Source organism: Humulus lupulus, chromosome 5, assembly GCF_963169125.1.
Source record: "Humulus lupulus chromosome 5, drHumLupu1.1, whole genome shotgun sequence".
In the NCBI taxonomy this organism is placed as follows: Eukaryota; Viridiplantae; Streptophyta; class Magnoliopsida; order Rosales; family Cannabaceae; genus Humulus; species Humulus lupulus.
The window spans coordinates 20,400,404-20,421,720 of NC_084797.1; the positions used below are offsets into that span (position 1 = coordinate 20,400,404).

The window sequence follows — 21,317 nt, forward strand, 5'->3', positions numbered from 1 at the left end:
AATTCTCGGCAAGATCATACAGGATAAAACAGGGATACGAGCTTATTTGGCCAGAAGCTGATAGATTTTATTGGAGTAAGGAGGTTTGGAGTAGATTTAACATTCCCAAACACATGTTTATTTATTGGCTGGCTGTCCAAAATCGTCTAAAAAGTAAAGACAGGTTGTTCAAGTTTAGTATAGTGCAGGATTGTACTTGTCTTTTGTGTGGAATTGAGAAGGAATCTGTTGCCCATTTGTTCTTTGAGTGTGCTGTTAGCAAAATGTGTTTGCAGGAAGTCAAAAACTGGCTCCATTGGCAAGCTAAAACTGTTTCACTTCAGCAACTGGTTAGGTGGAATGCTCGTGCTAAGATAAGCAAGTTCAAGAAACTCTGCTTTGCTTCTTGCCTTGCCGCCCTGGTTTATCATGTTTGGCAAGCCAGAAATGATGCATTTTGGTCCTTAAAAGTAGCTAGAATTGATTTAATTGTAAAAAGGATAACTAAAACTGTTAAAAATAGAGTTATATTTGTTTGGCCTAAGCATCTTGACAAGCAAGATATAGAGTGGTTTGAGAAATTATAGATTTGCATTCTTGATTCGATTTGTATAGTCATGTGCAGGCCTTTGCGTTAAGGTGCTATTAGTTTGTAAATGGTTGTTTTGTTGGAATACATCTTTACTGATTTCCAAAAAAAAAAAAAACCTAGATTATAAGAGAAATGTTTTAGAGAGTTGGAAAAAGAAATATTACATGGGTAGAGAGTGTTGGGTTTGGTAAGACACATGTGTTCCATATCAAAACTAATTAATAATAAGTGGAATAATTCTTGGTCTTACACGTTAATTAATATCTATTCGATGTAAAACCCCTGTAATATTTTTTTCACTAATTCCTACCTCCTTCATCCACTTTAGGGATCTTTTGTGTCTTGCTAAGAGAGACTTATCCCTGTGGAAAATTTTAGCATGCTTAATTGAGAATTTAGTAGAATTATAATTTGTCAGGAGTAGTGAACACATAAAATTAATTAATAAATATAAATGATTCAATTTTATTTTCATCATGTACATTCCAGAATTAATATTTATTAGTGAATTATCATATCTTATCAGTTCTTTACTGTTGAATTCATAGTGTTATCTTTCTTGTAAATTTCCAAGTTAAATATATGGCTAATCTACATCAAAGTCAAAGAAGTAATGTATAGATATGTAGAAGAAATAAATACATATAAATATAATTATTGAAAATTGGAATGGATCTACATGCATTAATCAAAAGCAAATAAGAAAAATATATGCTCAAATATTACAAAGATGGGATACCCGTAACCTAATAATTAATAAGGCTAATTAAGTAATTAATTTATGATTAACTGATCTACAACATGAATGCTAATATGCAGTACTAACGAAATAGTTCCCAACTCATCAACTAGTCTCTAGCTCTCCTCTTATTACTAATCAATTGATCAGCTTGAGAAAAAAAAAAAAATATAGAGATAAAAGAGAGAGAGAGGTGTTGTTAGAGCTGGAGATTATCATGATATGATATGATGATTGAAATTATATTAATTAATTAATTAGCAGAATGTTTGCTGGATTTGGTGAGCGAGTTCCTCCGCACTAAGTTGGCATTCAATTCCAATCTGGTAAACAAAGAAAAATACCCAATCATTAGTCTCATTAATTAATCAATGTACACTAACTTAAATATATAAGTTAATTAAATTCATAAATAAATAAAATGATATGCCCTTCATAAATTATGTACTTCGTACAATTTAATGACTGTATGCAAAATATGACACCCTTGTTTTCAACAATGTATTATGTAATTAATCATCGTTTTCGAGAGATATTTACAGTCTGCACATATATGACAACTTTTTTCTTTTTTTTTATCTTAAATAATTAACGTACACTTTATTTGACTCTATATTAAGTAAATTTACTCTGAGCTAAGCCAGTAGCAAGAGAACTCGTTATTATTTCAGGAATGAATAATATATTTGCATGTAAAATGTAGATTGTTCTCTTATAAAGGGATTTTATTTGGTGGTAAAATCATAAGACAAAATCACTGTACATAAACCGCCGGCTTATACATTTTTACAAAAATTTCCACCTATGACAATAAATACGTACACTTATTCTAAAGGCATATTAACTTTTGTGGGACAGTATATATTTGGCTAATTTTTATTTTAGAGCAAAAAACCACAACTGATTTGATTTTTTTTTTCCAGTGATTTGTCTTAATCATGTACTCTATATATAAAAGACCAGGAACAACTATTCTGTACGTTGTCTTAGAATTTGACTTAACAGTATGGTATGTCTGTCATTATTTTACGAATAATAATTATTAGAAAGAGAGTGCATCATCATGCAAATGTAGATTAATAAATAACATAACCTATAAACTGGCTGAACACTAGCTGGTAGTGTTTTTTAATAAAACCCACAAAAAAAAAGCACATAATTAATTGGAAAAAAGATAAAGACTTTTATCTTAAGAAAGTGTTTCAAAATTTATTATACCTTAATGGTGAAGGAATGATTAAGCATGGTTTCGTCAACAGTGTTGATATTGACTTTAAGAATTTCGAGTGAAAGGTCTTCAAGAGCAGCAATTATCTTCACAGCTTGTCCTGGAATCCTAGGAGATACCGTCTTTAGAAGAACATTTGACCCAGAAAATTTGACCTCCACGTCGGCCACGGCGGACTTGGAGTTGGCGAAAAGATCATTGGCGTTGTCAATATTGGAGGAAGTGGAAGACGATGTTGGAGAGGGTTCAAGAGAATAACTAGTACCAGAAGTAGTGGTAGTAGTAGTAGTAGTACTAGTAGGTATGGTGGGTGAGTTAAGATAGGTTTGTTGAAGAAGCCTTGGTGGTTTGTATGGGCTACTTGACTGAGGGGTTCTTGGGCTATTTGGTAAGCTCGTAAGCCGAGGGCTTAGAGGTGGTTTTCTAGGGCTAAGAATCACTGGTGAAGCTCTTGGACTCGGAACTATTCTAGGGCTCAACACTTCAGTGTAAATTTTCCTTTGTTTTTTGGCCTCTAAAGACTGTAAAACTTGCTGCAGCTCGTTGATGTAGTCGACTACCCCACCAATAATTGATGCTTGGTCTCCCTAAAATACAGATAATAAGTAAAACACATAATATAATAAGTAAACACATAATAATAATAATTATAAGTAGGCATACTCACTCGCTTGACATAGAAGCAAGGCATGAGAGAACGCAAAACAGTCAAATTTTCATTCATTTGTTTTCTCCGGTTTCGTTCAACAGCTATGTGAGACATCTTCCCTTGCCCATCTGATGGGTTGAGTGTCGTTTCCTCCTCCGACGTCGTCGTTGAGGCCTTCAACCTTTTGCTTCTTGGCAAAGTAGTGTCAAGCTCAGGTTCTGATGAGTCTTGAAGAGTGCTCGACGACGAAGATTTCTGAGACACCAGTCTCCTTGTGGACGACGTCGTTTGATCTTGTTCGCTTTCGAATTTCGATCCATTATTGAAACCGACGGTTTCTTCCAACGGAGGAAAATCCACCACATCGGCCTCTAAGCGCTCGAGGATACTGAAAAGATCGTCTCCAGAAGCTAAGTTGTTGACATGATCGTCGGAACCAAACTCATGATGGTCGTGATTAAAAAAGTCTGCGGTGGCAGATAAAGTAGCATCCATAGTGGAGGTAGTGATGTTTGGATAGTGGGAAAAGTGCAGGCCAGAATGGGTTGGTTGGAAGAGAGAAAATGACCCAAAAAGAGAAAATTAATGAAAATAAAATAAGAGTGTCGAGATCAAGAAAAAGCATGCATGCAACTAAATATTGAGTGTGAAATATAGAGAGAGATGATGATGAAGACAAGGCTAGGGCGGGCAGAGTGAAAGGGACTAAAGCATCACCATTATTAAATATAAATATAAATATATATATTTTTGTTAATCTCTCATTAATCTATTTTATTGATTATTGAAGATTTTTTTTTATAATATATATTTATATTTGGGGGAGAAAATAATATAATGAGCTTTTAATTTGGACAATCTAATTTATAGCAAAGCTGGTGTATGCAACTACCAGTGGCAGACCAGCAGGGACACTCACGCAGCAAAGTGTTGAAAGTTAATACATAGCATATGTAGGCATGGACCCCTTTCTTTCCATGACATACATTTTTATTTGTACTCGTTACTTATTAAAAATGCTCTTTCACTCACTCCTTTTTGGTACATATATTAAAGATTAGTAAGTGACAAAATTAATTTGCCCAAATCTTTATTTCCAGTGACAATTTGTACTCACAACATTGATTTTTGGTAACTACAAAATATTACTTTTATTATCACAATAAAAAATTAATTGTTTAGATACAAGTTGTTATTAATGTTTACAACCGATCAAAATTGTTGTCTAAAATTATATTTATAAGTCACAATAAATTATGATTTTTGTGAACAATTCTCTAAAAGTGGGTAAAAGGTATAAATTAGTTGTACTTTCCAAAAAGATTCCACTTGATTATATAAATATATATATATATATAAATTCTTTTTATTCACTACTTCATCATTATATTCATATCATCTATTACTATATGAAGTACATAAAGTTTTATTATATTGTTAATGTGATTTTTGTTACGTACGAGATGATCACATCGGAAAACATTTTTAATCATTAATTAGATCCTTATTCAAAGTTGTAATTGGCTTGATATAGTTAACCAAATTTAAAATGTTTAATGAATTAAACTAATATCCATACATTTTTTTAAGATATATATAACTAGACACGTTTCTATTAAAATCTCTTTCTTAATTAGCCATATATGTCTTAGTTTAGGATGATTATTAAGAAAGAATCATCATTAAAGGTAATGTTTTTTTTTTCTTTCGGTAAACATACACATGGGAATTTTTGTTGGTGGAGAAAATGAGAAAAATCATGTATATATGCTATTAAATTACACCAATATAATAAGACAGATTTTGAGGATGGCTTTGAAAATTGTGTTCAAGTAGGGATTTAATTAAAGGGGGGGCTTTTTGTATAGCTTCTTTATATATACTGTACAAAACAGAAATTTGAATGAGCAAATCCTATTCGTTGATGTTGACCTATCATGTACATATACTGTTTAGTTTTGGTTTTTATATATATTGAAGCTCTTTTAGAAACCAAGCTGTATGGTACCACAAGAATGTTGTCTCAAACACCTGGGTGTCTTAATTAATAACTATCAATTTTTTGAAAAATAATGAGTGTTTTCCCCTTTATTTACTGTTTTTTTTTTTAAAAAAAACTTTGAGAATTAATATATTCAATTTGGCAAATATATTTCACAACTTTTAATTTGATCATCACAGGTGTACACATATATATAATAGTTTTCCTAAGATCATTATTTTAGGCTATATACTATAATCCTTAATTTGAACATATTCAATATAGACTTATCATTCATTAATCAGACAAGAACAAAGATATACTGTAATATATATATATATATATGTGTGTATGTATATTTATAGATATAGTACACTGTACATATGTGTGTATTTATTTTTGGTTTGGTAAGATAAATGAATGATATTCATATTCATTTGTGAAGAAGTATAAATATGGATAGTAAATATGTAAAAAACTGAACTATACAAGAAAAATATAACCTAATATATACATTCTGATTCAAGAAAATACCGGCGCATTAGGAAACTCTGAACAGAAAAAAGTAATTAAAAGGCCATAAATATAATTAATAATTTGCTGCAGAAGTAATAAATTCCCTGGCATGCAAAACGAGCGAGTTCCAGTAGTAATTACTCTTTACGTATATGAATTAAAACAGAATATATAGAAATATATATCATTTTTTTATAAACGTTATACTATTTAATTGTACGCGTGGTCCTACATATATACATACGTATTTTTCTTTATAAATATATATATATATATTGAGTAAAATTGTGAATATAGGGATACAATAATGATAATACAATCACAATGTTCTGACCAAAAAACGCAGCCTTTTACGGTGGCTGCAGATCAGTACAGAAAAAGAGGTGGATTTTGGCCACTTTCATCAAGATTTCCTCTTTCTGTATATATTCTTCCCTTTCTTCTCAGCTCTTGTTTTTTGTGTGTTTATTACCATCTCATCTCACAGTCACACAAAAAAACATGTTATTCGATCATGAGTACGTAGAAATTGGTGATGTGACAAAAAATGTAGACATCTATCCGTATAAGAATGGATTTGTATATAAGTAACGAATTACTGTTGATCCGTATTCTAATATATGTGAAGAAAATTTTGGAAGACCAATATCTTTGGTCCGTACAATATATATAAGCTAGGAAGAGAGCCAAAAATATATGTTGCTTTGCTTTGTTGGTAGGTAAGCAGGCTTGATGAGAAGAAGACTATGCATGTTGAGACAATTTTCATTTAAAACGATGTATACATTGCTACTTGTAACCTCAACATTGACACAAAGTATGGGACCTTGCACATCTGAAATATTCTACCAATCTTCAATCTTCAAATTTTACATTTTTCTTTCTTTTCCCGCCTTTTAGTTACTTATATCTTGTTTGCATATATATACTTAGGGTTATTTGTTCTGCATTTAATATAGAGAAGACAGTGATTGTAAAGATAATATTGGAGTGATTTTAAGTTTTATTATGCATACCTTTTAAAGAGTTATTTTGAAGTAATAATAATAAGTACTGATTAGTAACTTTCTTTTTTTTTAAAAAAGACAAATCATATGAGGCTTTTCTACGGTAGGAACCTAAAAAAGTTCCTATTTGTAGAAATTTTCTTTGTTTTTAGCATATTGATAAGTTGTAATCTTAATTTTTTTCATATCACGGTCTATAACTTTTCACAAACTTTTGGAAAATTCTGAATAACATGGAGAAATTGAAATTTAAATAGCTTGTTTCACACGCTTAACAAAATTACAAAAGGTTTGTTTGAATCATGATTTCGGTATCCTAAATTATCTAGAATTTTTTAAAAACTTGTGAGGGATCTCCTATAACTACAATGTACACCATCATATAAAATATTAATATTACAACTTTTCAATATGCCGAAAACAGAAAAAGTTCCTATAATATATACCTTCATATATGATGAAAGATGATATGCATATAATACTAGGGGTAGTACAATAAACAAGACTTTTGGAAAGCTTCACTACAAGAAAGATGGTTTTTTCCAACACTTTTTGGGATTGCGCCGGCAAAAAATATCTCTTTTCACGACATTAATTTGCGTCGGTAAAAGTGGTTATTACTAGCGCAATTCTGAATTGCACAGGGAAAAAACCTTTTTGTCGACGCCATTACGAATTGCGACGACAAAAAATGTGTGCACTTTTTACGGCATAATTTTTGCTGGCGCATAAGGCATTATTGTGTCGACAAATGTGATTTTTTCCAGAACCGAGTTTTGACGGAGGCACTTTTACCTAAGCATTACGCAATTGCGCAGACAAAAGTCTTTTAAATATGCCATCAAAAGTCATAAACATGTCGGCAAAATATAAAATTGCGTAGACAAAAGTATTACATAATAGAAATACACAATTTATTATATTTTTTTAAGTGACTAAAGTTTAATATGGTATCTATTGACTCATTTTTTCGTTAACTCGTCTAACACCCAAATAATAATATTGAGAAGATTTGTGAGAGCTAAATAAAGTATAAGAGATGTTTCTAGTGTCCAGTACTAATGGATTAAGAGAGTTTTATAGTGGTTCAGCCCCAAAAAGATGGCCTACATCCACTTAGTCACTATTATTCATCTTGCCAGCCGTGGGTTACATTTGTAAATAGCTTTTAGCTATTCGCCTCCATTAAAGATGGAAAGCTCTATCTGTCAAAAGTTGTCACCCCTGTCTCTCCTCCCTCTGATTCCTACTTCCTCTTATTTATATTGAGAAGTTAGGGTTACATTTGAGTGGGCTTAATTTATTGTACTTGGCCCAATAATTAGACAAAGTAACAAGTGATTGGGCCTTAGGCATGATTTGGGTCGATGGGTAGCGACACTCCAAAAATGGGTATAACAATTGCCCCCCAAGTCAGTCTTCATTCTTGCATAAGGCTGACTTATCGCGTGAATTCTCTTCTTCACGAGGACAATATCTTCAGGCCTTGGACGTATCATTGCTTGACTTCGTCGGGCTTTAAATAGTGATTCTGGTGTGCATAGCCTCATGAGTCTTCTAGTATGCCATTTGAAATGCCTCAGACCTGAGTGTGGAAAATAGTGACTATAAAAAGATATGAGCTGCTCGTAGGCTATTTGGGCGAGCTTTGTCCGAGAAGCCTCATTCCCGAGCCATGCGAGCGGTTCTAAGATTTGAGATAGACGAGATGCCCTAGGTACTGAGGACCAAGCAAGGCTATTGCTCCAAGTTCTAAGGTTCTGCAAGAACCAAGCAAGGCTATTGCTCCAGGTTCTGAGGACTTCTAGAAACCGAGCAAGATGAATGTTCAAGGTTTCGAGGTTCTCTAGTAAACAAGCAAGGCTATTGCTCCAGGTTTTGAGGACCTTTAGGAAATTAGCATGATGAATGCTCCAGGTTCCGAGGTTCTCTAGGAACCAAGCAAGACTACTGCTCCAGGTTCTGAGGACCTCTAGGAACCGAGAAGGATGAATGCTCTAGGTTCTGAAGTTCTCCCGAAACCAAGCAATTGTATTGCTCTAGGTTCCGAGGACCTCTAGGAATCAAGCAAGATGAATGCTTTAGGTTCCAAGGTTTTCCAGGAACAAAGCAAGACTACTCTCCAGGTTCTGAGGACCTCTAGGAGCCAAGCAAGATGAATGCTCCAGGTTCTGAGGTTCTCTAGGATCCAACCAAGTCTATTGCTCTAGGTTCTGATGACCTCTAGGAACTGAGCAAGATGAATGCTCCATATTCCGAGGTTCTCCAGAAATTAAGCAAGTCTATTGCTCTAGGTTCTGAGGACTTCTAGGAACAGAGCAAGATGATTGCTCAAGGTTCAGAGGGTCTGTAGGAACCAATAAAGTCTATTACTCCAGGTTTCGAGGACCTCTAGAAATCGAACAAGATGATTTCTCAAGGTTCAAAGGGTCTGTAGGAACCAATAAAGTCTATTGCTCTAGGTTTCGAGGACCTCTAGGAATCGAGCAAGATGATTGCTCAAGGTTCCGAGGTTCTCCAGGAACCAAGCAAGTCTATTGCTCCAAGTTTCGAGGACCGCTAGTAACAAAGCAAGATGATTGCTCTAGATTCTAAGGTTCTCCATGAACCAAGCCAGTCTATTGCTCCATATTTCGAGGTCTTCTAGGAACCTAGCAAGATGATTGCTCCAAGTTTCGAGGTTCTCCAAGAACCAAGCAAGTATATTGCTCTAGGTTCCAAGGTTCTCCTGGAACAAAGCAAGTCATTTCTCTAGGTTTCGAGGACCTTTAGGAACTGAGCAAGATGAATGCTTCAGGTTCCGAGGTTCTCTAGGAACCAAGCAAGGCTATTGCTCCAGGTTTTAAGGACCTTTAGGAACCGAGCAAGATGATTGCTCTAGATTCTAAGGTTCTCCATGAGCCAAGCAAGTCTATTGCTCTAGGTTTCGAGGTCCTCTAGGAACCTAGCAAGATGGTTGCTCCAAATTCTGAGGTTCTCCAGGAACCAAGCAAGTCTATTGCTCTAGGTTCCAAGGTTCTCCTGGAACAAAGCAAGTCCATTTTTCTAGGTTCCAAGGACCTTTAGGAACCGAGCAAGAAAAATGCTCCAAGTTCTGAGGTTCTCCAAGAACCAAGCAAGGCTATTGCTCCAGGTTTTGAGGACCTCTAGGAACTAAGCAAGATGATTGCTCCAGGTTTTGAGGTTCTCTAGGAACCAACCAAGACTATTGCTCCACGTTCTGAGGACCTCTAAGAACCAAGCAAGATGAATGCTCCAGGTTCCGAAGTTCTCCAAGAACCAAGCAATTTTATTGCTCCAGGTTCTGAGGACCTCAAGGAATCAAGCAAGAAGAATGCTCAAGGGAAACTTTTCCCTTTTGACAATCACTACAAGAAATGTGATCTTTATTGGTAGGTAAAGGGAACCTTTACCCACCAATATTTATTTGTAAGATTTATTGGTAGGTAAATATTGCCAATATTATAATATTTTAGAATGATGATTATCTACTAATAATATGGGTAAGTAAAGAGTGTTACCCTACACATATACTGGAGGGAAATTTTTTTGCATTTGGCGCCAATGTTTCCCTCTTATTATTTTAATTTTTAATAAAAATGATGCTGAGTTGTGTGATGATGTGTTAAAAATATCTTACATGTCATCTTACTTATTTTTAACATGTCATATTATTTTTAACAAAGGGTACAAATCTTAAAAACAAATAAACATTACAAAAACAAAAATTAAAATTAAATTAATTCTAACTACCAGTAAAAACAAAATCATAACACTACTACAAAATACCCTTTACAGGACACTTTTTTAGGACACGCACATAAATGCAAGTCCTTAAAAATATTTATGGATATTTTAGGACACTCATTGAGAGTCCTGAAAAAATACAATTTAGGACTCGCAATGAGTGTCCTAAAATAATATGCGAGTCCTAAAAAAATTTGGGCTAAAAAATGAATGTTTTAATTAACAATTTTTAAGGACTTGCTTTGCTTTGGGAGTCCTTAATGTATGAGTACATAGTGTATGCTTCTATATCAAAATACAAAACAAAGTGCCATGAATATATTTTGTTTCGCGCGAAAACAAAGTGCCAAAAAAATTTCATTTCCCTCTCTGTGCCATGAATATATTTTGTTTCCTTCACTTTTAGACCCATACTCGAAAACCCCCCAAACCCCAAACACAGAAACCCCAATGGAGAGACCCATACTCGGAAACCCCCAAACCCCAAAGGCAGAAACCCCAACGGAGAGACCCAAACTCAAACCTCAGTTAGCATCAAAACCCCAAACGAGAGACCCAAACCCACGGTAGAGGTATTTCTCCCTCCCTCACCTCTTGTTTTTAATTTTTTTTTCTCAGCTACTTCTTCTTCCTCCTCAATCATCTGTTTTTTTTTTTCTTGGGCTGCTGGGTCATCTGGTTCAGCCATCTGCGGTTCTTCCGAGCTCCATCGGATACGGCTCCTCCCATCTCCCTCTACACTTGCACGGCTGACTATTAAGGTATATATATATATATATTTAGTTTGATTTATTATTAATATTGTTAACTTAATTTATTTATAAATATATGCATATATGTATACAAGCACAGTTTTTGGCTGGTATTGGTGGTGGTGGGCTTGGGTTCTTCGCTGTGAAAATGTCACCGATTCCACTCTCTTAATTTACTAGCACAATTTTTTTTTTAATCGCAATCGCAATCCCTCTGCACTTGCACGGCTGAATTTGATTTGCTACATTCAAGGTTCATAATTAATCAATCTCAGTTTCTTTATTTGCTAATTTTAAATCTTTACCATTGATTTGTGATGTTGCATTTGAAACAAATGGTCGAATTGTTTAAAAATATAAGGGAGATGATGTTGCATCACACATTCTCTTTGTCTCTCGCCCATTACTCGATGACTGTGATGAAGCCTAGACACCTCGTGTTGTGGCTCACTGTCTTCAGGTAAGAGCAACTCTATGTCGAGCCCTCTCTCCACTACACCAAACACCCATTACCATAACACATGATTATAATAGTATTTAAAATGAGTTATTGTATATGTGAAAAATTTCGGGCGGCAAAGTAAAATAAAATACCTCCAACCAAAACGACTAAGTTTTTTCTAGTTTCATGTGTACCCATTTCCCCTTACCCATTTCTTCTTCTTCAATCTTTCTCTTCACGAAGGCTAGTACTAGTAGCTCTCTTGGTCTCTCTCAGTCTATCTCTCTCGGTCATTCCCGTAGGCTAGTAGCTCTCTCGGTCTCTCACTCCCCTTCACGAAAGACAAATCCTGAGAAGGGCTTCACCACATTCGAGTTAAGGGTTTCTCTGATTCAAGACGAAATTACTACAGTTGAAATTTCTTGTTTCAATTCGTGAAGAACAACGAAGGAGCTTTACGGTACAGTCTCTGATTCTAATTGTTCATCACTCTAAGTTTTTACTGTAATTTCGTTTTTGGTTTTTTCATCATTGATTTAATTATTCATCAATCATATTTTCTCTTTGTTAATCAATTTATATAAGTTAAACTCATATATATATATTCGTTTTTTGGTGTGTTTTCGGATAAGAAAAAATGTTCGCATATAAGTTAAACTCATATATATATATATATATATAGAGAGAGAGAAAGAGAGAGAAAGAGTGAATATAGGACGTATCTGGACTTGCTTGCTGTTTTAAAGTATATATTACTAAGCTTTAAATAATGCATTAAAGGTGTTTGACAGAATGCTTCAATGAGATATATGAGTAATTGCTTGTAAATGAGTAAATGGGATTCTTGGCCTTGAATCCTTTCTTAATTTGACTTTGTATGCTTCTTAATTTGGCATTGAAATGTGAGATATACGACACTTGTTTTTGTTAAAAATGATGTTTAAATACATGGTTGAGGACACTTGTTTCTTCCATGAAGGGTCTTCTAGTACTATTATAGCCAACAAAACCCATGAAAATAACTAGTAGCTGCTCTGTCCATAAGTATAATGTCTCCGAATAACCCAACACTATATTTACAACACTGCTCTGTTTACTATTCCCTATGTCTTGTTTGGTCAGTAGATAAAAGGACTCCATATATTTCTTGTTTTGCAATGAAGAGAAGAAAAGTAATTTGTGTGCTGCGGTATGAGAAACTAGTACACAGATAATTACACATATACACACACATACACGCTTTAAGCAGGCATGTAAGTGAGTTTATTCCCCACAATAATTCTGGTGGATGAGTTGGCACATTGATTATAATATTTTCATTAACCTATAAACTATTTTTCTTTCAAGATAACAAATGAAAGTGGTGGCAAGAACTTTTACTCTGTTCTGGGATAGATTTAGTACCAAAACCAATATAAATGTCTGCTTCTATGTTGGTTTTCTGCTAGCATGAACTGAAGTCTTTATAAAGCATATGCAGGGATTTGACAATTGTTATTTAACATTTGAAATTGCAGACAACCTGCTGGCTGGGTTTGAATATGCAGGGATTTGACTATTTATTTAATGACTTGGTGCAGGATCTAAATAGATTTATTGATGAGAAGAGTGAAAGCAGAGGAGCTGGTACACTCTATCATGTGTTTAAATTCTCTCTCCCTCTATTGTTATTATTTATTATTGTACAGCTATTCAGCCTCCTTTATATCCTCCCATTTGTTAATTATTGTTTAATGTTTATTTTTAGCTGAATTGTTTGGTGCTCTAAGGGGTCGTCTAGGTGACAGCAACAAAAATTTAGTCATGGCAACATTGACATGCATTGGCAATGTTGCATGTGCAATGGGTCCAGCTGTTGAGAAAGCAAGCAAGGTTGATTTCTAATTCATGATCGCTAATTTTATGTAGTGTACTCTTTAAATTTGAATGTGAGTGTATTGATTTCTTTCAGGGCATTTTAGCGGATGTTTTGAAATGTTTGGGTGACAATAAAAAGCATATGAGGGAATCCACATTGAATACTTTAGATTCTTGGCTCTCTGCTGTTCATCTTGATAAAATGGTAAGTTTTTTTTTTTGCTCTACGCTGTGGAAGCTGTTTAGTTTTTTTGTCTCAGGTGGCATGATTGTATACTTCTTGCAGGTTCCTTACATTGCAGCAGCTTGGACAGATGCAAAACTTGGTGCGGAAGGGCGCAAAGATCTTTTTGAGTGGTTGTCAAAACAACTATCTGGGTTAACTGAATTTCCTGATGCTGTACAGCTACTAAAGCCAGCTTCCTCTGCTCTGACGGTAATTCTGACTTGTCAAAAACAGTGAAATATTCTTTTGACTTGTTTGCATTGCTAGAATATTTCCATGCTGACAATAATGTGCATAGAGATGTAAGAATCATGATGCTAGTTCCCTTTCCATTGTTTCTGGTTATGACTTTATGAAATTTTCATCCAGGATAAATCATCAGATGTTCGTAAAGCAGCAGAGACATGCATTGCTGAAATCTTGAGAGTTTGTACACAAGAAACTGTAAGTGCACTAGTAACTTTTGGTACTATTTTGACTCATTGGTCAGTTAGTGCATGAACACATTGTTTGAATGTATTATTTCAGGTTGAGAAGCTTGTTAGGGATGTTTAGGGACCAGCTTTAGCTTTTGTTCATGACGTTTGAAGCATTATGGTAATTTTCAAGGTAAGGCTGTTGGGTACTTGGGTCTCTTGCTTGTATTTTTTTTTTGGTGATTTATACCAATAATAATTATTTTTTTCCAGAATCTTTTGAATGGTTTAAAATATTTTTTTGGTTGTTGGGTTGGGAAAAATAGACCATTCTTAAAACCTTATAAATTAAGTTCATTTTAACAAGTTGGTAGGCTTTGATAATGATACCGCTTGTAATTTTTTCTGTTTGGATTTTTTTAAATGCATGCAATGAAATATGAATATAATTTAGTAATGCATTTGAACTATCTAACATTTTCTTTGCTTGAATTTTTTTAGTGTAAAAGTTGAATTTGTCAGATTAGTCTTAGTGTCCAGTCTTTAAAGTGTAATTGGAGAGCTGATTATTGAAATATAAACTGAACTGCAATTTGTTGGATTCAAAACTTGGACAGTGTATTATACTAAACTATTCGGTTCTTATCATTACAAAATGATTTGTTGTTGTCTATCCTTGTGCATATCTCTACAAATTTTTATTCTCCAAATATGAATGTTGTCAATGAGAACTTCCTCCCTCTGCTCAAACGCCTTGATGACTGCATAGCGTAAGGGGATGCTATTTACATCATATATATTTATGTATCTATTTTTGCTGCTTTAGTTGCATTCATTAAATATTACTTGTATTGTACCATTAATTTATATGTTGATTTAGGGAATTACTAGCATATTTTGTTGAGACATTTATTTTCTCAATCAACTTGATGACCTTAAACATTATCTGCTTTATATTAGGTATGTAGAAAACAATCCACAGTATGCTGAATCCGGCGTTTACTTACTCAAATTTCGACAACTGCAGGTAGAAACAAATTTATGCAGATAGTTGATTAGATAACGTTACATTTTTGCACATTCTTCCACTAAAATTTGTTTCCATTTCCAATAATTGAGTAATTTTTTTGTTATGACAGTCTCGAGCATTGGGTATGATTCGCTCTCATGTACTTTCTGTACTCGAAAGTGCGTCTTCTCAGGTAAAATAATGTAGGGGTTGAATTAATGTGCTCCATTGTTTTGTGCTGTTTTGTTGGGTTGGTCGACCTCTGTTTCTGTCTCCTTTTGGTCTTAAATCAAGTGCTCTGTTTGTTACCTAAAAAATTAAACGTTTTGGTTCTATATGGTTATTGTTTCTTCATCAGGTTCAGTCAGCAATCTAGAGCAATAGTAGCAGCAAGGCATCTCTTGCTGAGGGTGTAGAGGCATCTGTTATATATGTTCGTTTCAAGGCAGCGGCAAGTGAGGTACTGTTTCTTTCTTAGCGATTCTTTATTATTAAGACTCCTGTTTGGTCAGTAATGATATGTAATTAAATCTCCTCTGCTATAGGTTCATGCGGCCAGAAACTGCACAGGGCATATTTGTTAACTTCAAAAACTTGTACCATTACAATGGGAACAAGCTTCCTTTTGCTGCTGCTCAAATTGGCCAGGCTTTCAGAAATGAGGTTCTTAATTTTCTTATCTTTGGACTTTAGCACTTATGTTTGCATAGGATGCTCATATTATTTCTAATTTGTAACAGGTCTTTGTAACTAGTATTTTGGTCCTCTCCTTCTTATAAGAATAGAAAATAGCCCTGTAATGTAGCTGTTGCATTCCTTAGAAATTCTTCTTTTGTGCCCAAAACTGTGTCCCATTGATCTGTGACAGTGTGGCTATAGTCATCTGGTCGTAGACCAGGCAAGCGCTTATAAGTTCTTCGACCCTAGGGTCGGTCTAGCATTAATGCCATAGAGATTCAATGCGTAATCATCGACCTTAGGGTCGGTCTGGCATTAGTGCCTTAAAGCCACTCAATGCACGATTCTCGACTTTAGAGTCGGTCCAGCATTAATGCCATAGAGCCATTCAATGCATGATTCATCGACCTTAGAGTCGGTCCCTGACTAGTCAGTGTCATACACAAGTAAGTCATGCCGCCAATCGTATACCACATGTTCCATATCCATAGACAAGGTATTCAGCATGCTTACTAAACAGATGCCAGTACAATTAGGACCATGCACAACCACAGAGGCTCAAGCTCTGAACAATATCATACCCAGTATACAAAGCATGTCCTAATCACATGTTTCTCATGCATCATATGCAATATATCCAGCAATCCAACATGCACCAATAACAGCCATGCATGTCACGTTTAATAGTCAACCAACATGCATCAAGAATAGCCATGCATGTCATACATAATAATCAACCGACATGCATCAATAATAACCATGCATGTCATACTCAACAATCAACCAACATGCCTCGATAATAACCATGCATGTCACATATACACATGGTGCAGTTTTCTTACCTGAAAGTCGAGCTAGAATGATTTAAAGAACGACCCTTGAGAACGATCAACCTTTAGTCCTTTAGCGGTCACCTAGTCATAACCAAATATAAGATACCATCAATAAAAAATGGTCAACATAAGTTTCCAAACCAATATCTAGCCTCCGGGACATCAACCCCCACTTAACCGGGTACTAGGATCAACCCCGAGGCCTTAAGGATTGAAACCCCAAGCCAAAAGCTCTTAAAAACACCCAAAACAGGGTTCTGAAGGAATAGGGTAGCGCTACAGCGCTGCCCTTCTAGCGCCCCAGCGCTCAAGGCAGAACCACAAACCGCCCAACCTCCCTGCACTGGGCGCTGTAGCACTACCTTCAGCCAGCCAATTCCCAGAATTTCCTTCCATCGATTCCACCATTTCTAACCCAATCCAAAAGCTTCCAAACATCAAATTAACTCCCAAATGAACCAAAATACCATCTCCACATGTCCTAGGGACCACAACCCCAAGAACCCTAGCCAAAATTCCAACCAATTCCCAAGTTTCCAACCCACAAAACCAGCTGAAACTTAACTTAGAAAACAGAGCAAAATCAAGAGTTCTAGTGGCTAGAAACTCACCTTAATCTTGGCAACACACCCTCTTCAATGGTGGAGCACAACCCTAGCTTGGCTAAGCTTGGTTCCTTGGCTTAATTCCTCAAACTGAGCTTGAAAATCCAAAGAGAAAAGAGGAAGAAAATCTATCGGGAGAGAAGGAAAAGAAGCTATGTTTTTGTTACTCTTCTACAGCCTTAATGGCTGATATATATCCTTAAGGTCAAAAGACCATAATGCCCTTAAGCCAAATAAACCCCTCTAAAAGCTTCCGAGGGTAAAACCGTCCTTTCCCGCCTATCTCGTTAATTATAATTAACGCTCTCCAATTCCCACTATTCTCAATATTCCCAGATACCAATAATCCATATCCCATTACCCTTTAATTCATGGTAATGCTCTAGTCATTAAATTCACCCCGAGACTCACCCCGAGCCCCGAACTTAAACCCGTTATGACTAGACCGAACACTTACATCTCATGACCGTCTCATGTCGATAGCTCGAACCAATCCACCTTATAATGTGGCTATATGAATTAATCACAATCACGCACCCAAAATATACAATTACACCCACAGTGACCAAATTACCAAAATGCCCTTATAACGATAAATACTCCCATATGCATGCATTCACCATCTTATAATAATATAATTTACGTAAACATGCATATAATCATTAAATACCATAATAAATCAATTATGGCCCTTCCGGCCTCCTAATCAAGGTCCTAAACCTTATTAGGAAATTTGGGGCATTACACATAACACTTAAATCATAAGATAACACATAACATAACATATAAAATCCTATCCTATTTTCCTTACCAAAATACCGGGATATGTGAACAGGTTTGGGTCCTTGGGACACTCCTAAAAACCATCAAAGGAAGGTGAGTATACTGAAGAAAAAGGAATGAAAAGAATGGACAAACTATACCATCAAGAATATACTTACCAAAAACCTTATGTTCAAGATCTTAGATTTCCTATCCAAAAATAAAGAATAAAGTTAGGATGCTGAGTAAAAAACTATAAGAACTTAAGGAAAACAATACCAAATGCTTCTATGACCGATCTAAACCTTGAACCAAAATGTGCTATAAACCTTACTTCCCAAGTGTTTGGTAAGCTTATAATCCCCAACCCAAGTGTTTACACTCTCAAAAATAACCTAGCAGCTTGCAGCCTCTGAACTTAGCTTGATGAATGAATAAATGGCTGGGTACTAGGTCCTATTTATAGAGTTCAAGAATGAAAAGATCTTCATTTAACTTGAATAAAATAATGGCTTTTTAAGTGAAAAATATTTTAATTATCGTTCAGCAGAGGCTGAAGACTCGGTCAGAAAGATGCTGGACTTATCAAGAGGTTGGAGATTAAAAAGAGAACGTTTTCAAAAACATTCAAAAATATACCAAAGGAGCCGATATATCGCCCCTTGTAGGCGATATATCGCCTGGGCCAGCATGCCCGAGGCTCGTCGAGGTGATCGTGCGAAGTTACGTGTTTTCTGTATCCCCGTACTGCGATATATCGCCCCCTATAGCTGCGATATATCGGCATACGCTAAATATTTAAATACGAAATTGCACATTTTCAGCTTAATTTGAATTGAGTAAACAGCCTTGACTAAGTCCTCTAACGTTTTCAAAGCTGCTGACAGACCCTAGGATATTCAAATATTAATATTAATAAACTTATTCCTCAAAAATACTTAATTATCATTAAACATACACATGACAAGTGTTACTTTCTTATTGGATCTAACTAAACCTTATAAAATAATAAATATCACCATCGATATCAGTCATATTAATCAAACCTTAGGTTAAAATTAATATTCTTAAACTATAGGTTAAACTTAGAAAATCAACAAGTGTTACGACGAGTGTCCAATTAAATCCCGGTCTGAACCAAAATCCACAGTCATAAAAATACTATAATTATTACTATTGCTACTACTATCTAACTAGTTAAGTAAAGTTCTTGGACTCTACAATGAGGACCTCCAGTCATCTCCTGAGCAGAATGCAAAGTCTTTTTCATATTGTCGTATCCCTCCTGAGGAGTGTCCTCAGACTAAGACAAGGTATTCCCCTATTTAATTAGTGTATTTTGAAATCTGAATATTAAAGTTATTTTTATCTTCTATTGACACAAAATCGATTATATACAGTGGGGATTGTGGTATGTTTGCCATCAAACATATCGAGCATTTGGTTGCCAGGCTACCACTCGATACCGTTATCGATGAGAACATCCAGCATTTCAGGACCAAGTGGTGTGTGGACATATTCTATCAGAATTTGTCCCCATGATGCTCTTTACATTTTCTTGATACACCTCTTGTATAGTATAGCATATAGTTAGTTTTGTATATTGTTTTTTATCAAACAATATTTTTTGAAAAAGTTATTAAATAAAAAACTACTAAATTCACATAATGTGTTTGCCTCGACAAAACTCGATGGGTCAAACGAACTACCTCGATAAGCCTCGATAGCTAAAAAATAATACCAACCAAATTTGCCTCGATAGGCCTCGATAGAGTCATAATAATAAATGCATATATTTAGATCAAAACTAACGAAGTATTAGAAGAAGTACTGAATATAATAAATGCAGCAAAATCAATTGAATAATTACATAACACAAATTTTTAAACCCTAGCCTTACATGACTTCCTATTGTGCCCACTACCACCACATCTGCTACACTTACATGGCTTGTCGATCTTTTCCCCGCGTGAAGCATAGCGGTTTGTCTTTCGCCTACCCACTTTCTGCTTCCTGGGCCTTCCTACAGGGGTTTTCTCAACGGGGACGCCGACAACCGTATCTCTGATGTGATCAGGGATTACCCATTCATCCTCGTTCCCAACAGGGTAAATAGTATCTTTATAAATGTCCCTCAATGCCTCGATTCTATAGTAAGGGGAACACAATGAGTAAATGTTTATGCTTCTTTTTCTGGCTGCAGCAAAAGCATGTACACAGGGTATCCCAATGGTTTGGAACATGCAACAAGAGCATGATTTTGTGGCCAAGTTCACCTCACCATCACCATTACCATCGACCACAAGAAATTCATGATGACCAAGGACTTGGACATCCAGGAAAATTGCTTTATCACCTATTTGCTTCAAATCATTTTCCATCTCAGGTGATAACACAATTGTTGCTTTTGCAGCTCTTTCATGTCTATCTGCAAACCAAGACTGAAGAGTGAATCTTATGAATTCAAGAAAAGTGGCGACTGGAAAGCTCCTTGCCTCTTTGGTTTTATTGTTGAAGCTTTCTGCGTAGTTACTCGTCATGATATTGTATCGGTTACCAGGAGAATAAGCTCTGCTCCACCTTTCAAAGCCAATTCCCTCTAGATATTGAGCAATGGGCAGATCAATTACCTTAATCTTGTTAAAGAACTTGTGAAATTTCGTTCTTCGAAATGCGTACGCTGCACACCACATGATGTCTTGCACGTGGTCAGTTTTGAATTTTGCCACCACATTCATACAGATGTAATGGTAACATGCACCATGATAGGCAACTGGGAACACAAGCTCCAAAGCATGATTAATGCTTTTATGCCTGTCCGATACAAAAGCAAGGTTCTCAACGCCCCCTATGGCTTCCTTCAATTTTCTCATGAAATAAGTCCAAGAGTTATGGTTCTCACTGTCCACCAATGCAAACGCAAATGGAAACAACTGGTTGTTTGCAACCAACGCAACAGTACAGAGCATGTGGCCACCATACTTATTCTTCAAGAATGTGCCATCCGCACAAATTACAAGACGACAGTACTAGAAACCACGCCTAGAAACACCGAGGGAAAAGAAGCAATACAAGAAACAACCATCTTCTGCTACAAAATCAGTAATTGTACATGGGTTCTTATGCTCCAACTGACACAGGTATCCAGGTAACTTGGAGTATGATTCCTCAGGTGTCCCTCTGACATACATAAGAGCTTTTTCTCTGCATCTCCACGCCTTCTCATAGCTCATTTCGACCCCAAAATGGTGCTTCATGTCCTCCCTTATGTTGTTTTCCATGTACTGAGTACCATCGGT

The 21,317-nt window shown here is 35.6% G+C and overlaps 2 protein-coding genes and 2 long non-coding RNA genes across 4 annotated transcripts; 3 read left to right on the forward strand and 1 right to left on the reverse strand.

Moving 5' to 3' along the window:
* Positions 1 to 1,226: 1,226 nt before the first annotated feature.
* Positions 1,227 to 3,794, reverse strand: LOC133780307 (transcription factor SPEECHLESS-like). The gene is made up of 3 exons (XM_062220124.1): positions 3,206 to 3,794; positions 2,529 to 3,125; positions 1,227 to 1,633 (listed from the first exon to the last, which is right to left on the reverse strand). The coding sequence occupies exons 1-3, from the start codon at positions 3,680 to 3,682 to the stop codon at positions 1,568 to 1,570; spliced, it is 1,140 nt and encodes a 379-aa protein (XP_062076108.1). The 5' UTR covers positions 3,683 to 3,794; the 3' UTR covers positions 1,227 to 1,567.
* A 6,942-nt stretch (positions 3,795 to 10,736) lies between these two features.
* On the forward strand, positions 10,737 to 11,644 carry LOC133780308 (uncharacterized). Its single transcript, XR_009869223.1, has 3 exons — positions 10,737 to 11,010; positions 11,123 to 11,199; positions 11,291 to 11,644. It is a non-coding gene; the product is annotated as an uncharacterized LOC133780308 (long non-coding RNA).
* Positions 11,645 to 13,157: 1,513 nt separating this feature from the next.
* On the forward strand, positions 13,158 to 14,324 carry LOC133780309 (protein MOR1-like). Its single transcript, XM_062220126.1, has 6 exons — positions 13,158 to 13,258; positions 13,380 to 13,504; positions 13,584 to 13,694; positions 13,776 to 13,925; positions 14,085 to 14,159; positions 14,244 to 14,324. Exons 1-6 carry the CDS (start codon positions 13,174 to 13,176, stop codon positions 14,268 to 14,270), a joined length of 573 nt encoding a protein of 190 aa, XP_062076110.1. The 5' UTR covers positions 13,158 to 13,173; the 3' UTR covers positions 14,271 to 14,324.
* A 269-nt stretch (positions 14,325 to 14,593) lies between these two features.
* On the forward strand, positions 14,594 to 15,956 carry LOC133780312 (uncharacterized). The gene is made up of 5 exons (XR_009869224.1): positions 14,594 to 14,901; positions 15,092 to 15,158; positions 15,271 to 15,333; positions 15,499 to 15,600; positions 15,686 to 15,956. It is a non-coding gene; the product is annotated as an uncharacterized LOC133780312 (long non-coding RNA).
* Positions 15,957 to 21,317: the final 5,361 nt, after the last annotated feature.

Excerpts from the sequence above, each read along its gene's own strand:
- LOC133780307 (XM_062220124.1), bottom strand. The coding sequence starts at position 3,682 with ATGGATGCTACTTTATCTGCCACCGCAGACTTTTTTAATCACGACCAT. Across the intron at positions 3,126-3,205 it reads CTTGCTTCTATGTCAAGCGA|GGAGACCAAGCATCAATTAT; the intron begins GTGAGTATGCCT and ends TCTGTATTTTAG. Across the intron at positions 1,634-2,528 it reads ATCATTCCTTCACCATTAAG|ATTGGAATTGAATGCCAACT; the intron begins GTATAATAAATT and ends TTTGTTTACCAG.
- LOC133780309 (XM_062220126.1), top strand. The coding sequence starts at position 13,174 with ATGCAGGGATTTGACTATTTATTTAATGACTTGGTGCAGGATCTAAAT. Across the intron at positions 13,259-13,379 it reads GAGTGAAAGCAGAGGAGCTG|CTGAATTGTTTGGTGCTCTA; the intron begins GTACACTCTATC and ends GTTTATTTTTAG. Across the intron at positions 13,695-13,775 it reads CTGTTCATCTTGATAAAATG|GTTCCTTACATTGCAGCAGC; the intron begins GTAAGTTTTTTT and ends TACTTCTTGCAG.